Source organism: Pseudorca crassidens, chromosome 7 (genome assembly GCF_039906515.1).
Source record: "Pseudorca crassidens isolate mPseCra1 chromosome 7, mPseCra1.hap1, whole genome shotgun sequence".
In the NCBI taxonomy this organism is placed as follows: domain Eukaryota; kingdom Metazoa; phylum Chordata; class Mammalia; order Artiodactyla; family Delphinidae; genus Pseudorca; species Pseudorca crassidens.
In genome coordinates, this window is record NC_090302.1 from 105,933,062 (window position 1) to 105,951,237 (window position 18,176).

The window sequence follows — 18,176 nt, forward strand, 5'->3', positions numbered from 1 at the left end:
CTTTAGCTGAAAGGGACTTTTTAGAAATGATGAAATTGTGCACCTTCATTTTATAGATGAGGAAAATTAAGAAAAGGGGATAGTGAGTTGCCTAAGATTATATATTTATTGACAGAGTTGGAACTAAAATCCTGATTTCCTTATTCTAATACGAACCTCTTTCTATCCTACCACTTTTGGGAACAGATTGACACAGATTTTTGTTATATTCTCTCTTTGGTCAACAGTGTTACCTTATATCTGTCCTAAAGACATTATTTGGGAAGGAATTAATTTCAAGAAAAACATCAATTTGTCAAAAAACTAGAGATGTTAGTCTGTATCTTAAACTTAGTATTTTGTTGTCTAGGATAGTGAATGAGAGCCGACAGGTACTCCAGGAACCTGATTTCGCTCAGTCCCTCCTGAGGGATCCAAATACTCCTATTATAAGAAAATCAAGAGGAACTTCCACTCAAGGAACATCCACACATGCTTCTTCAACTCAGCTGGCCATGGTGGATGATCAGAGAAGCAAAGCAGGGAGTGTCCACAGCAAAGTGAGCAGCTACCATGGCAGCCTCCACAGATCCCGTGATGGCAGGTGAGTTTTATTGGTAGATTAGTTTATTTCGTGTGCTGAATTAGAGTCACACGGCGAGTAGCCAATGTGACTACTACTATTGGAAGAGTAGCCAATTCTGAAAAAGAAGCTGATCATTATTAACGTTTTTGAACTTTCCTAGGTACAGTTGTCCCAGATTATGGTCAGACTTAATGCCAGTCAGAGGAGTTTAGAGTTTGACTCGATGCAGCAAGCAATATGGAGTCATTGACGGGTATTACTGATCAGGGAGAAGGCAGGGTAAAAGTGGTTATTTTAGTAAGATTAATTTGGCAAACAGTTATGGAATACCTACCATGTCAGGCATTGTGCTAGGCTCTGGGAATACAAAGATGATTTAGGCATGATCTTTGTTCTTAATAAGCTCAAGAAAGATAGTGTAGTCATTATTCGTGTTGTGGTTAAAAGCATGGAGTCTGGAATGATAAGCCTCAGTTTCCTCATCTGTAAAATGGAAATAGTAATAATATTTGCCCCTTTAGCAATGTTGTAAACAATAAATGAGATAATGTACCTAATTGTTTGGAACAGTGCCCATCTCAGTAAGTGCCTGATATCAACTTTTATTATCATTATTATAAGTTAATAATTAAAGTAAAATGCAAATATAATGGTATAGTCCAGAGGTTGGCAAACTTTTTCTATAAAGAGCCACATAATAAATAACTTTAGTCTTTGTGGGTCATATGGTCTTTGTTGACAACTATTCATTTCTGCTGTTGTAGCATGAAAGCAGCCATGGACAATATGTAGTCAAAATGGGAATGGCTGTGTTCCAGTAAAACTATTTACAAAAATAGCAAGGGGCCTCATTTGACTGGCAGACCATAGTTGGCCAACCCCTGTTTAGTAGCTTGGACGAGGGGGTGGTTAATTGTGGTGGGGAAGGGGATGGGAAAAAGCTTCACAGAGAATGTTTGAGAGTGGGCTGGATGTGCTTTCCTGTTAAATTTGATGGTGGAGACACTAGAATTAGAAACTTCTTAGGAGCTTTGCATTAATTCAGCCGAGAGATGATGAAGGCTTATGGAAGAACAGTGGCAGTGGCAAGAGAGGAAGAGCTGATCTGAAGGATATTTGAAAAGAAGAAATGAAGTGATAGGAGTTGGAGATGGATTAAAGCAATTGGAGAGAAGGAATGTGCCAAAGATTTCTTTTTTAATATTTCTAGTTTGGGAAACTGGAAGAATGAAAATTATAATGCCTGAAATTCTTTGTTCACTTTGAAACATCTGTTTCTACAGCTGTCCTGTATCCTTCCAGTCTCATTCCAGCCTTTCTCTCAGTGTTCCCTGTCCTCCTAGTGTAGGATATGATTCCTATACTTACTGTCTTTTTAGTCCTTCTGGTTTGTCCTCTCAACTTGCTTGCTTTCGCCTTCTAACTTGGTCAGCTACCCTATGTTTTAAAAAGTAGCAGCCTTTCTTTGACTATCATATATTTTCTATCTTTTATCCATTTCTTTTTCTTTTCCTTGCCAGATTTTTGAAATGAATATTTTGAATATTTCCATTCTACCAATTGCATCCTTCATTCCTTGTATTTCTAGTCTTTTTCACCTTCTTACCCACTTCTAACATCACCAATGACCTGTTTTTTAATCACATTCAAAGATCTTCTCTTTCCTACCTTTTCCTTCCATTCAGCACTCCTAAATAAAAAGCATTCTTCTAAGTGCTAGGGACACAGAGATGGAAGACAGAAGAGTAAACAGTCGGTAGTAGTATACTTTAATGGATATGATAAAGTCATGTACAAAGTGCTTTGGGATTCCAGAGAAGAAAACCATTTAAGTCACCATGGAAAGTCTTGTTCACAAACAGGATAGCACTTTAATTTGAATAGGATTCAGAGGAGGCAGTTGGAAATTTCAGACAAGGAAACAGCATATGAGGAGGGAAGGAGGACAAACGGGCAGTTAAGTACCAGGGCAACTGTAGGAGATGAAACATGCTGGGAAGTTTGGGGTTTTTTCCCTTACAGCAATGAGAAACTATTAGAAGACTTTGAGCATTGGAGTGATAAAATCAGATTTGTATTTTAGGAAGATCACTTTGACAACAGCATAGGAGAGGAGATTGTAAGTAAGCCCAGTTGGGAAGTTTCTAGAGTAATTTAGAGGTCTTAACTTAAGACACTCATAAAGAGGGAGGAAATCAAAGAATCTTTCAGAGTACGTTTTGTCAACACCACCCTCCATGAACTGACTCTCAGCATTATTTGATGTTTGACATTATTAGCCTTATCCTTTTCAATAAGGAATGAACAGTTAGAATACAGCTCTTATGCATGTGGCATTCTGTGTATAAAGAGATATATAGAAGAAAGCTAAAGTATAATTTCTGCACTCTAGAAGAATATAACCTTATGAGAAAGATAGGACATATACATAAGAACCAACTAAAAAATAATGCAAGCCAGCATATAATTAAAACAGTGAGTATTAGAGATGATCAATGTTATAGAACTTCAGAAAAGGGGAAGATCAGATTGGCCCATGAAAATATCTCAGAGGAGATAAGTAGGGTGAGTGAATGGTAATACAAGATAAGTTCATATTGAGTAGAGAATTTCTGAAGGCAATTAAATATAGGGGGATTTCAGCATCAGTAATCTGAATGGAATGGGAGTTTAGATAAGAAAGTTTATAATCTTTAATATAAGGTAGTTGGTAATTAAAATTGTGAGATAGAATTCCTTGAATCTTAATAAAAAAAAGAACAGACCAAGAACAAGACCTTGGTAAATACAGTAATGATAATACAATAAGAGGGACTTCCCTGGTGGCACAGTGGTTAAGAATCTGCCTGCCAATGCAGGGGACACGGGTTTGAGCCCTGGTCCTGGAAGATCCTACATGCCGCAGAGCAGCTAAGCCCACGCACCACAACTACTGAGCCTGCGCTCTAGAGCCCGCGAGCCACAACTACTGAGCTTGCACACCTAGAGCCTGTGCTCCGCAACAAGAGAAGCCACTGCAATGAGAAGCCCGCACACCATAACGAAGAGTAGCCCCCACTCACCACAACTAGAGAAAGCCCACGTGCAGCAACAAAGACCAAACGCAGCCAAAAATTTTAAAAATTAAAAAAACAATTAAGTGCCTTTAAAAAAAAGTAATAATAATACAATAAGAATAGCCTAGCATGTGATTCAGAGAAAGTGCTTATAGACATATGAAGGAATCTATGAAAGTATAGTGTCATGGAAACTAGGGGATATACTATGACCTCTTGTAATGGCCTTTCTTATCTCTGATTAATTAAAATCATACTCATCCTTTAAGGCCTGCTTGATTCCCATATCCATGGCAGTTAATTAATTGCTTTTTAATCATCCTTTCGGTGTGACCTATTTTCAATACAGTTGTTTTTCCTTGGCTAAGTTTGCAGTTTCTGGAGGATGTGAACTTGGTGACAGACATTTGTATATTCCCCTACAGTATCTAGCCCGGTGCATATTAGGAGACAAATAAATCTATCAAACAACTTTAGAAATAATGTGGGCACGCCATCTCGTGGCGATTTCTTTCTGCATCAGTTTTTAAGTTTACACGTGAACACTATATTTGGCCATGGTTTTCTCATCATTTCATGGTATCTTGGCTGTGAGATCACACGTTTACACACATTCCTGCTTCTCAGTACTCACTCTAGTCCAGACTCCTTGATGGATAATTACTGATCTCAGTGCTACATAAAATAAAATAAGACTTGGGTAAATATACCTTCACATGTATGTCAACTTCAAAGAATAAGTAATTGGTAGTTAGATGAGAGGATGTAAAAAAGGAAGTGGGGGCTTCCCTGGTGGCGCAGTGCTTGAGAGTCCGCCTGCCGATGCAGGGGACATGGGTTCGTGCCCCGGTCTGGGAAGATCCCACATGCCGCAGAGCGGCTGGGCCCGTGAGCCATAGCCACTGAGCCTGCGCGTCCGGAGCCTGTGCTCCACAACGGGAGAGGCCACAACAGTGAGAGGCCCGCATACCGCAAAACAACAACAACAAAAAAAAGGAAGTAGATGAGTAGGTAGATGGAGGTTTGAGAAAGAGTGGTTAGTTTGGTAAATAGGTGACATTTTACTATGTAGTTGAGTCCTAATTATCCATGGGCAGGTGGTTCATATTCTAGAATTTTGTGGATAGCCATATATTTCACTTAAATAATTAGACAGGGCTTCCCTAGTGGTGCAGTGGTTGAGAGTCCGCCTGCCAATGCGGGGGACACGGGTTCGTGCCCCGGTCCGGGAGGATCCCACGTGCCGCAGAGCAGCTGGGCCCGTGAGCTGAGCCTGCGCGTCCGGAGCCTGTGCTCCGCAACGGGAGAGGCCACAACAGTGAGAGGCCCGCATACCACACACACTAAATAAATAAAAAGTTAAAAAAAAAAAATAATTAGACATAAGAACTCAATTTTTTCTATGAAAAAAAGTATTCTTTTAGTCTTATTCATTAAATTAAACTCAAAGACAGATTTCATTTTAGAAAATACTCAATTCATATTTTTAATTACCTTGATATCATTCCTAGAACACTGATCATATTTTGCTCTTTTTCATTTGCCATATTTGTTTGAAATAGATACTTATGAAGTCATTGAGAGGTGAAAAGTCTCCATATTGGCTGGCAAATCATATTTGGAGAAATCTTTCACTCAGTTTAGGGCAATGATTATTATGTAACATAATTATTAACTAGAATAACAGGCTTATTATGAAATATTTTCATTTGCAAACATTGTAATTATTTTACCAAAACTTGCAAACCAAAGGTAAAACCTTTGTATTCTGAATGTGAATTCTTTTAATAAATAAGAATTAAATGCTCTTTTATAAACCATTCCGTTAACATGAGGAATTTAAAAAATATTTTAAATGTAGCTTTTTATTCTTAAATGTTCTTTTTTGCTTTATGCAAACTGGGAAAAAAGACATGCTTTCTTTTATAATTTTAAAGGACTTAATTTTAAAACTCTGTGATCTAATGAAAACATTATTTGACAAGCACTGCTATAATACTAGATCAGCTCAGTGGTATATGAATCAATCTTTAAAATCTTTAAATTTTACAAATGATTCATATTGAGTCATGAAATTTGTTATAATCATTAAATGAGGGAAATGATAAATGCTTTTTGACAGCCAATAGGTCTTCAGCTGCTTGTGATTAGTTGTTTTGATGACCATTTGAAAAAGGAATGGCCTGCTACCTTTTTATTTTTAGAAATACTACTTAAAATTTAATGTAAAAAAAATTTAATGTATTAATTAAAGTTATAAATTATTTTCAGTTGTTTTCTTTGATCTTTGTTATTCTAAATTAAATATTTTTTACAAAAAGTGTATAGTATGTTTGAGTGTGAGTTTTCTTACCTCTGATGGGGGCTCAGTGAGTCAGAATTGCAACAAAAGAAAATTTAACAGCTCCCACTGCTGCCTTTCAAGATAAGTAGAATGACGGAGAAGACAGTCTGCAATAAGCCAGGTAGCCCAGTTGACATACTCAAAAGCTGTGTCTTGGGCTAGGGATAAAGGAGAGAATTTGCTTTTGCAGGAATATGGGTTACAAAGTCTTAGGAGTTTGCTACTTCTGTATTTAAGTTGATGTAGCTTTTACAAAATAGCATCCTCACAGCCTGAAGCCCTAATGAAAAGTAATTAAGACCATTTACAGGTAGTTAATTCAGCTGTTAACTGGGCTCTCTGGAAAGAAGCTGTCGGCACCTAGCGTCATCATTGCTTGCCAATTCCCTCACTTTTTTTTTTTTTTAGGGTCACGGTAATTTCTCCTCTAATTTCATTTGCTCACTTTTCCAATGCTACTCTTTTAGTAAAATTGGAGTTTGCTGTCCTACTGATTATAACCATTCTTCTAAACTCCCTGGGACAATGTCATATTTCTTCTGTTGCTGTTCTTCCTCTCCTGGAACCCACCTCATAACCCAAAACTTATTTGAATGAGAAAAGTATCATTACTTAGTTAGCATAGCTCCAGATCAGTCAGCTCTTCTTCACTTCAGCTTCTGTCCTTTTGCAAAGCATACCTTAATTCTGAGCCTAATCAGTAAATTTTCTCTCCTTTCTGTTTGGCCACTTGAATAATTCAAGAGTGTAAATCATCAAAAGTTGGTTGTTACTTTTTCACTTGTTAGTTTCCTAATTATTTCACTTGATGAGGTATTTTCATGAAAATTTTTAGTGTTATTTTCTAGTGTGTTCTGTTACCTACTTCAAAACAAACTCTCCTATATTAGGTACACTCCCTGCAGTTACAGAGGAATGGAGGAGAGACTACCTCATGGCAGCATGTCACGACTCACGGATCACTCCAGGCACAGTAGTTCTCATCGCCTCAATGAACAGTCACGACATAGCAGCATCAGAGATCTCAGTAATAATCCTATGACTCACATCACACATGGCACCAGCATGAATCGGGTTATTGAAGAAGATGGAACCAGTGCTTAAATTGTCCTAAGGTGGAAAACTTGTGTTGTTTAAAAAGCAGATTTTCTTCTTTGCCTTTGCATGACTGATTGCCATAACTCACTGTTATGATGCTTTCAGTCAGGTGCAGATTGTGTCCATTGAAAAGTAAACTTTTGCTTTTTATATTGCAACAAACTTGTAACATCAAGGCATCCAAAATGCTAAGAATTATCGCATAAATAATTCTTATTTCTAGGTTATGAAGAAATAATTATTTGTCTGGTAAGCATTTTTATAAACCCATTTGTTTTATATTTAGAAAAATCCTAAATGTGTGGTGACTGCTTTATAGTGAACCTTCATATAATATCAACTAGTTGTGAGATAACATTCTGGTAGTTCTGTTAATAAAACAAAATTTCAGAATTAATGAAATTTTCTATGCAAGGTTTATTTCTCAGATAAACAGTAGGACTTTGTAGTTTCCTTTCCACTAAGTGAAAAAGAACTGTGTTTTTAAACTGTAGGAGAATTTAATAAATCAGCAAGGGTATTTTAGCTAATAGAATATAAAATCAACAGAAGAATCTGGTTAGTCTATTGAAGGCTCTTTTGAAATTCTATCAAAATAATCTTTATTCAGAGAAATACAGGAGCAGGATTAGCGACGGAGTAAAAGCGGAGATGGGCATTTTTCCCGGTAATTGTGCTGTTTTTATTACTTTTGTAAATATTACTTTTACTGGCTGTGTTTTTATAACTTATCCATATGCATGATGGAAAATTTTTACTTTGTAGCCATGTTTTCCCATGTAGTAGTATTGATTCCTAGAGAACTTCATGTTCAGATATGTTCTGTGGAAGCATGTAATAGAATAAGCATCACACATTATAAGGTTTTTTGTGGTAACCATAATTACAAAATGGCAAAATGTTTCCTCTGTATTCGTTGTTGTATTTTTCTACAGTGAGATGTGATCTTGCCAAAGCCACCAGATCTTGGTATCCAGGCCCCTCCTGTCAGTGGGTTGATTGTCTGCGCTTGCATTGCCCAGTAGCCAATAGGCTACAGCTTTTGCCCCACACCCTTATTTTCAGATTCTGGATCATTCTTGTTTATAGCTGAAATACATATAACCTAAGTCCAAAGAGGTGATTAATTTGGGGTATTTGAAAATCACTGTAGCTAAATGGAGCATGATTAGTCCTGCTGTGAAGTATCCTTTACTCTTAAAAATATCAACTCAAAAATGTTTGACATTTTGTCTTATAAAATTTAAATAATTTATATAAAAACTGTGAAGTTTATTAGGCATGAAATTGATCGGAAGGGAAAGAAAACTTCTGGGAAATGCTGGATGTGTTTTATAGAAAAGTATATTTAAACAAGGGATCCTCAACCCTGACTACAGATAAGAATCACTTGGGGAGCCTCTGATACCGGACACCTTCCTCTCATTCAGATGACAACTGGTAGTTTTTTAAAAAGCTTTCCAGGTGATTCTAATCTGAAACCTGGCTGCAAGGTGTTTTAAACTAACTTGCCTCTGATGATGATGTGATGGCATCATGTTGTATCACGTGAAAATCTAGCTGGATTCAGTGTTATGCTTTTATATCATTACCTGGTATACAACGGGAATTCTGGATCCCACTTCTAAGGATTCTTACTCATTAAGTCAAAGGTGATGGTAAGCCTTTAAAATCTGGTTGTAAAAAGAAATACCACAGGTGATTCTTATGCAAGTATCCAAGAATCACACTTCAAAAAATATTCTAGACTCTAAAGAGGCCTGGCTTTGCCATATGCTAATTTTTTACCTTTAACAGGTCAATTTCTCTGAGCCTTAGTTCCCTTGTTTATAAATGAAGACAGAAGATAAATACCTACCTCACAAAATTGTCAAATAGGTATCAGGTGAAAACTCATATGAAAGCTCTTTGAAAATTTTAAAGTGTTAGGAACTATAAGGGATTAAGATTATTGAGGATTTAAGAGATTTGTTTGAGGGCTACCATAGTACATTCCTTGACATGTGTTTAATTCATGTGTACTTTTTCCTCTCCTTTAAAACAAAAAGCACCAAGAAATTAGGTGTTGACAGAAGCTTTTATCAGGCACAGAAGTCAGTTTTCTGATAATAATAATTTGTGTATCATGTTTTTTCTTTCAAAGTATGTATTTCTTCATATTTATTATTAATTCTTCTTAAGATATAGTTGAATATTTGGCTCAAATGCTTTACTTTTTCCTCCATCTTCATCGTCTTTTCCCTTGAAACTGGAGTTAATACTCAAGACAAGTAGAGTCTGAATTCCCTCACGTCTGACAGTTAGTAACCCTTTACTCTGAAAGCCAAACTTATAACAACTCATTTATAAATAAATCAGTAATTCTTGAGGCTTTTGTCTGAGGATTTCCCCTGAGAACAGCATGAGAGACCAAAACAAACATTCAGACAAAAAAAATAAGTTACTATAGAAGGTACCAGTTTCAGCTCAAAGATGTTGTCATCCATCGCCATCTGCATTATATTATCAATTGCCAAAATGTTAATTGGGGGCTCCCCTGGTGGCGCAGTGGTTGAGAGTCCGCCTGCTGATGCAGGGGATGCGGGTTCGTGCCCCAGTCCGGAAAGATCCCACATGCCGCGGAGCGGCTGGGCCCATGAGCCATGGCCACTGAGCCTGCGCGTCCAGAGCCTGTGCTCTGCAACGGGAGAGGCCACAGCAGTGAGAGGCCCGCGTACCGCAAAAAAAAAAAAAAAAAAAAAAAGTTAATTGGTTTTTTTGTGGGCCAAGTATAGACAGTTAAGTGAACATCATTATGAAAATCTTAACTTTGTGCTTCTTGATTTTTATATATTCATTTGTATCTTCTCTACTAAACTGTTGTTGTATTTGTAAAGGATATATTGGCCTCTCGGTTACTTTCAGTATCTTAGTTTTGCTCCACAAAATTTACTTAATATTGTTAATGCATTGTTTTAAATAACCGTATTTAGTTTGGGTTGTGTTATTTATCAAACTAGCGCTCCAAATTAAGATTTTTTTTCTTTAAAGAAACAGTTGAAGAACTATAACAAAACAACAATTTCAAGTCTCAACTAGCTTAATCCAACATAAGCAAGTCCTGACATCTTTCCTACCATATGTTTAATTTGTGTTGTGATTGGCATGTGATAATGTTTAGTATTTTATTTGTTCAGTTGACAACTGAGAAAATAATAGTTCTCTCCAAAATGTTAATATATAACTGAAAGGTTTTCGAGAAGTACTCTGATTTCAGCAATATTGTATTGAATTTTTTCAGTGATTAAAGCAAACAATTCAAGACAATATTAAGCTCGAAACAGTAGTTTCAAAGAACAACTGATTAGTAACTCAACAACTAGCAGAGGGCATAGTACATAGTAGGTTTTCAATAAATATTTAAATGAATGAATAACTCATGTTATGCAACTCACTTTTACTCTAGCAGTGAAGTCTCACTTCAAAGAAATTTGAAGAGTCTAAATTTAAACTAAGTGAAATGAAGTCTCTGCTTTACCAGAATAATCTGCGGCAGTTAGTAATATGTGAATTGCACCAAATAAAGTGTATTTCTCCTAGAGTAACAGTCCATATTGCTATTTTAATTAAAGAAATATATATACAAACTTGTACCAACACTTTATATTAATTTTAAAAGGTGATGAGCTATTCTTAGAGGTATTTAGGTTCTTGTTGGTTTTATGTGAAGTTAGATCTTTGTGTAGTGGTTGGGTAAATGAATATTCAAGTAAACCTTGATTAATGATGATTTTCTAAAAGCTGTTTCTTAGAGCAGATTTATGAAAATTCTGAGAATCTCTTCAAATTAGAAAAATTTACTACATTTTAACCTACCTCATTAGTTTCTTTGTGATAATAGCGGGCAGTAACTGAAGTTGTAACTGTATTGGTTTAGGCTATATCCCCATGAAATAAAAGGAACTACTTAAAGTTTTTTGATAAAGTAGTGGATCATTGGCTTGAGCTTAGAAAACATTAATATACCAAAATTTCACTATGATGATATTTATATTGCTTTTGACATGCCAAAGGTATATTTACATATTATCATACTTGGAATCAAAAGACCCATAATTATGATGTAAACTAGACAGCTCATTTAATTTCTCTTGGTCTCAGTTTCTTTGATGTAAAATAAGGATAAGGTAATTTGGGGCCCCGAAACCTACCTCACTGGACATTGTGAGGATCAAATGAGATAACAGGAATTACAGTGCTCTTTAACCTGTAAGTTTCCCTACTGATAGTGTTTGTTTTTGTTAGAATTTTGGGGTTACAGAAAGCAAGGATAATGGTCTTCAGTGGTATTTAGCAGTAACAACAGAATAGACAATTAGACCAGTATTCATTTGGTATAACTTTTAAGTCAGCAATCCAATTAATCCTTTAAAAATGAGGTTCTTTTTCAAGAGTGGCTATGCCCTTAGATTGTATTCGTTCTTTATTATATGTTATACCAGAATATGTTTTCAAATTTTATATGGCTGAATTTGTAGGTCACTTTCATCAGAAATTTGGGGATCTCCATTATGTTTTCTTTGATACAGAATGATATAACTACATTAGCTTGGTTTCAATGAAATTTATAAGAAAAATATAAAGAGAAGTGTAAGCCTTATTTTTCTTTCTTTGAGGACTTTCATGTGCCCAGTTCTTTCCAATTAAGAACAATTTTTAAAATGTGATTACTGTAACTGGTTGGTTTTCATCGTAGCAAAACTTTACATTTTAAGTGATAATATTATCTTGTTTGTATATTTGCATATATAATTTTTAAACCTGCATAAAGTAAGGATTTCTCCGTTCTTTTCCACACATAAGCACACAAAAGAGCATTTTTATAGAACCTAGGTTTACAAAGGAACTCATGATTCTTTTACACTTCTTTTATGCCTTTTTTACAACTGATTAAAATAAGAAAAAATGTTTACATTTAATTCAGCTATGTTTCTTGGTAGCTGTATGATTTTGTACATTATTCTTATATCATTTTAATCTATTTTATATGAAAAAAGTATGTTGACATCTCTTAATATTTTAGTTCTCTTCCCTTCTTTTTTGTTCCAATTATATGAGTTTTGAGAAAGGAGTAGGAAGACTAAGCAACCTTTACCTTCCATCTGACTATAATTAGTCTCCTGTGTTTTTTTCTAATGTAAATTCTATATTTCTTTAACAGCCAAATTGATATCGGGTTATAATTTTCTCTCAGAATCCGAAGTATTCTGAGAAAGAAAATGTTAAGGTCTATCCGGAACCAGCCATCTTTGCAGACATTCCAATTTGGTTGATTTATAAAGATTTAATATAATAAGTTAATAAGCATCTTTCTTATTCTGTGATCTCTAATTAGAAAGTAAAAATTTTGTTGCCATAAAGATAAAAGAAGGTAAATTTTCACCTATATTTTAGTCAAATCCCCATACCAGTACAACATTATTCCTATAAGTGAGAGTCATTCAGTCTATTTAAATGTATTGAAGGTTGGTTTCCTTCAGAGTACTTTTTTTTAATAATCACTTTTCTCAGAAAATCTATTATGTCCTTTCTTGGACATTTTCATTGGTATGATAGCATTGTTCATAATTTTTTTCTCATTTTATTGGCCACTGTCACCACTTTTCCCTGATCAAGAGAAGCAAGTTTTTTACCTTGTAGTAATTCGGGTTTTGAAAATTCAGTGTTCCCTTATTTTGGTAATTACCATTCGCTAGTAACATTAGTATTTATAAGACAGTGCTATTTTTCAAGCTTGTTATTTTATCATATTTCCTGAAGTAGGGTGAACTACAACATTATTATTGTTGTTGTTGTTGTTGTTATTATTATTGCCCTGGGGTTTCTGTGATATAAGTCAGCTTGTTTGTATTGCTAACTTGCAAGTATTTCTTTACCTGTGTTGACATGCTTACTGACATAAAAGAAAAAACTTTAGCGCTTAATAATTTCTTTTTTCTAAATTGGCAGATTTTTTTAATGCTTAGTAAAAATGCATTATGTTATTTTTAAATACCACAAAACTTTGTGTCAGAAGACCTGATCTCTAGTGTTGCCTCTGTTTTCAATGAGCTGTGTAACTTTGGAATTTTACCTCTTGGGACCTCAGTTTTCTCATCTGTAAATGAAAGGAACAAGGGGATTAGATCAGGTAGTGTCTCAAATTCCACCTGTTTCTGATTTGGTTATCCCTTGACTATTTTATAATCATTATTTAGGCTTACTTTTATTCTTGTTATTCTTCCCATGAACTATATTTACTAGATCAGCCTGTACTGTTAATGCAAGTTATACTCAAATTAATAGGATTCAGATATGTTGCTAATTTTGTTTCCCATTAATGATTTTAAGTTATTTTATTTTATTTTATGTTTTTCGGCCACACTGCACGGCTTGTGGGATCTTAGTTCCTCGATCAGGGATTGAACCTGGGCCATGGCAGTGAAAGCACCAAGTCTTAACCACTGGACCGCCAGGAAATTCCTGATTTTAAGTAATTTTAAAGGAGGAAAATTATATTACAGATAATAAAAGTAAAAGAAAGGTTACAAATAATTGACATGACCTTTTTTTCTCCCAAGGGAAAAGTCTCCTAAAGAGCCAGCATAAGCACCTTAAAATTGACATACAGAAAAAAATAACATGTAAAATTCTGTGATCTTTGTTCTCTTAAATATGAATGTAGCTATTTAGGCTAAACTTTTAACAAAATGTATTCAAGGTAAAATTAGTAAACAAAGCAGTGATAGCACTGGCCCATATAGCTAATTAAAAAAGCTATTAGATTTTACTGACATTAAAATGAGTATAAAATGTAAAAGGAATTTAAGAGGAATGGATTGAAATTTTTCTGTTCAATAATTATTCTTAAGCTGTATTCTTAGATTCATTGCATAAATATAGTTGCAAGATTGCCATGGGCAAGTGAATGTCCTGCTTTAAAATATTGTTAGAGATAAATGTGGTGTGTTATTTTTTATTTTTTTCTGGCTCTGAAGAAGATGTTTCTCTAAAGCCTCCTTCTGTAATAAAATGTGGAAATTCCATTAGTTCCATCTCTCAGCAGAGTTCTCTTGTAGATTTAATTACGTTCTCTGAGAACCAGGCCAAGGAGGTTCCTGTTACTTTTAAAGATCATTGTCTTTCTTCTAATTGTGTTCATTAGCTCATATCAATCTCTTGAACCCTTGGTCTATAGATTTACAGTCTAGGTATTGGGTTTGGTGTCTGATGGGTAGAGAAGAATAATGGAAAGTTGATATAGGAAGGTGTACTGGTTTCTGGTGTGATTTCTTTGGCTGGACTTGATTCCTTGTCTTTCACTGGATCAGACAACTCTCCTGACTTCCAGAAATTGAATTAGATGCCCAGCTTTTCTCATTCAGACATGCCTGTATTACAGTGTTATTTTAACTGCCTGTTAAAAACAACCACTTTATTTTCAGTTCTCTGTCTCTTCATGTTTTGATATTACATTTGTTAAGCTTGAGTCTGAGGTCTAAACATTTCATTGAGTATTTTCTGGGTTTTGATAATGGGATATTCTATAAGATAAAACAGATAATCCTAGGGTGATTTAATTTATATTTATCCATCCACTATTTTTCTATTTCTCTACCTACTTATCCCCTCCCCCAGTTTTGAAAAGGAAGTTTATGTCTTTCTTCCCTGTCTCCCTCCCTTAGTCCTGCCTCAGATAATTTTTCTTTGAACTACTCTTGTTGGCAGAAAGATTTAATATGAAATAATTCTATATTTCTGAGACAAGATCAACACAGTAGTTCTTTACACTGAGCTGAGGTGTTTGTGTACTTGAAAATATTATGTTTTCTTTATATGTGAACTTGAAATTATTTTTTTAATCATGAAAAGGACTCTAATTTGAAAATATTAGTCTGGAAATTCTTGTCATCAGGTGCTATTTTTACCTTAGCTTGTGAATTATCATAGTAAATCTGAGTTCTTTATCATTCATCTTTTTAAAAAGTTAATTTCTCTAAAATTATCCCATTTCACAGATCTTTAATACCAACTTCAAACAACTTTTCTGCTTTTATTTTCAGAAATGTCAAATTCTGTTTTCAAGAGTTTTATTTTTTCATTGCAGTTTAAACGTATTGCATATGTGAAGGAGTGATGCAGTTTAGAAATTTACTTTGGCATGATAAAGACAGCAACATCACAGTCCCTTACTCCCAGTCCCAAAAAGAAAAGTTCATTTGACACTCAAAAGCTATTAAATTGTCTTATTTTTATTTGAAAGAGCTATGGAAACTGTTTCTTCTAATTTAAACTTTTTAAATTAGGAAAATACCAACTTTGCTATATTTTAATCTGTTAATGAATTGGGGATATTATTTATGTAAGTATATACGTCTACAATTTATTATAGTTAATAGTTATTTCGCTTTCTGTAATATACGATACCTGAAGCTCACATTTATTTAATGTGAGCTTTTTTTTTTGAGACTTTTTTTTGTTTTGTCTTATTTTCTTAATGTTGTGCAGTATTGTATATGTTAGGTTATCACAGTCATCTCAGCAGAAAACTCTTCCATAGATGGACTGTTCTTTCTGAGAATCAGCCCAAGGAGATTCATATCATGTGGTCATAGTTGGATAATATTATTCTGAGCTATGTGAAGTTGCTGGTTTTGTTGATCAAATGTTAACAATTTCATAATATATATTCAAGAAACAACCAAACAAAGATCCTTTAGAACAGATGTAATGACTTCCCATTTCAACTCTTCTAATCAACCTACCAGGCTTTATGAAAGAGACTCAAACTACAGATAACCGTAGGTCTATCAAGAAAATTCTGCTTTGTTTTGCTTTTAAATTGCCCAGTTTTCAAAGGTGTTTAATCAAAATGACTTTGGTGGGCTTCCCTGGTGGCGCGGTGGTTGAGAGTCCGCCTGCCGATGCAGGGGACACGGGTTCGTGCCCCAGTCCGGGAAGATCCCACATGCCGCCGAGCGGCTGGGCCCGTGAGCCATGGCCGCTGAGCCTGCGCGTCCGGAGCCTGTGCTCCGCAACGGGAGAGGCCACAGCAGTGAGAGGCCCACGTACCGCAAAATAACAAAAAAAAAAACCCCAAAAAACAAAATGACTTCGGTAATTGAAGCAAATATCTTTCGGGAATACATAAGTTACATACGGCTTTTATTAAATCTGTGTGTAGTTTTTAAGCTTTCATTATTGAAACATTTTCATACATCTAAATATCATTTAGAGGCAAAATAACTCCCCTCCCCACCCAATATCTAATATGGACTCAAATTTTGCCAGCTACAGAATTGTGTCTTCTTGATAGGCGTTCTAAAATAATGAATACTATTATGTTATGTAGTCAACAAATTTGCCTTAAAGTGCCATTTAAAGATTTTCTTTATGCATATGTTTCAGGTTGTAAGAATTAAAATATATGAGTATAAAAAAGCATATAAAATTAAGAAGCTCCTACACAGGAAATCCCCAATTTTAAATAGAGCTATGTTCTAAAAGGTTGCAGATTGCGTTGTTCCAAAGTCATACTACATCTCCTCATATAAATAATATTTTTGTGAATAATAAGGGTAACAGATAGCCAACAAGAGGTGACCTAGTGCACTCCAGTATTAATCTCGGGGTCTTGGTTTGGAATAAAGTGTTAGTGACTATAGCCCTTTCACCTCTCTTAAAAACAAACAAATACATTGTTGTTAGCACAGATTACTATCAGTTAGTAGAATATTAAGCTTTAAAAGTGGAAATAATTTAGTGTTGGTGGAACTATTTTGAGACAAGGGATATCATTTAAATGACCTAACTTGGGAATCTGCTCCTCTTGCCCTGAACCCATGTGATGACTGAAAGTGCTGTATATTTTCAGTGACCTTGAAGAAAGGAGCTAGTCATTTCTATTTCATGCGTCATATGAAGTCGGGGCCTTACTGATCTCACGTTTTTCAGTTCAAAGGCTGTGTCTGGAACATCCTAGATATCCTTCACCCACGCTCTTCTAAGGCTGTGTTTCAGGCTCTGTCTGCCCTACCTTCAGGTAGGCCTGCGTTCCGGCTCTGCTCCTTGATATTAAATTTACAGATGGGCACTGTCCATTCTTGTTTTAAAAAAGTCTTGCCTCATTTTACTGTTATCAACAATGACCACCACCTTCTCTTTTTTTCAAGAGATATAAAGGTAGAAAGGATATTTTTTTCATTATTTTCAGAAACCATTATTCTTAAACAGGTGGCACTTAGCAATTTAGTTTTCAAACTCTAATCTGAATTAAGTTGATGAGGTGATTCTAAAATTGATTCTAAAATTTTAATCTTGCTTTATCATATAAACATCTAGTTAGAAACTTTATGCTCATAAAGACTTGTATTTTGTGGCATTAGTTCTTCATGTTTCTTTTTTATGTATTTAAAATCGTTCATTCATTTCCAAATGAGTGGAGAAGTTACTGTTGAGCTCTGTATAGGACAAGTGCGTTTGATTAGAGCATGAAATGTACTTTCACATTAGCTGGGTGTGCTTTGCACTCTGCTCTTGTAGATTTATTTTGTTTACAGTAGACTGATGTCAGTTTTTGTAAATGTTTTTACTTAGCACTTTAACTGTGAGTGTATAAACTGATTTTAAATGTAGTGGTTGTATATTTTGGTTATAAATTGGAAATTTGTAATAAAATTAAATGATTTGTTCTGTATTTTGTCATTAGTACCTGACTGAGTATAGTTTTCTACCTCATCTTCTAGACTCTATTTAACATATTACACTGCTATTTTTATTTTTTTATTATATCACCAAATTTACTTAAGAAAAATAATTTGAACACTATTTTTCCTCCAGTTGACACCTTTGAGAGATGTTGCTGTTCAATGTGGCACACAATAAGGAAACATTTTGATGACGGGGCATTATATTGAAATACCCTCGCATACCTCCACCTCCATGTATAAAAATACTCCTTTGGAATTAATGCTGCTGTCGCCTCTTGAATTTAGATTCAATTGTCAGTAAACCTAAATTAAATGTAGCCACAGTCTTTAAAATGATCGCATAAAAAAGAGAAGTAGTTAAAGCTCTCAGAAACGTGACACGTTAC

General features: G+C 34.9%; 1 protein-coding gene across 2 annotated transcripts in view; it reads left to right on the forward strand.

Moving 5' to 3' along the window:
• Nucleotides 1–17,777, forward strand: part of FZD3 (frizzled class receptor 3) — a 102,241-nt gene extending 84,464 nt beyond the window's left edge. For both annotated transcript variants that reach the window (XM_067745271.1, XM_067745272.1), the window contains 2 exons: nucleotides 350–583; nucleotides 6,856–17,777. In XM_067745271.1, the coding sequence (XP_067601372.1) occupies nucleotides 350–583; nucleotides 6,856–7,069 (448 nt within the window). In that variant the 3' untranslated portion in view covers nucleotides 7,070–17,777. The remainder of the gene's footprint in view (nucleotides 1–349; nucleotides 584–6,855) is intronic.
• Nucleotides 17,778–18,176: the final 399 nt, after the last annotated feature.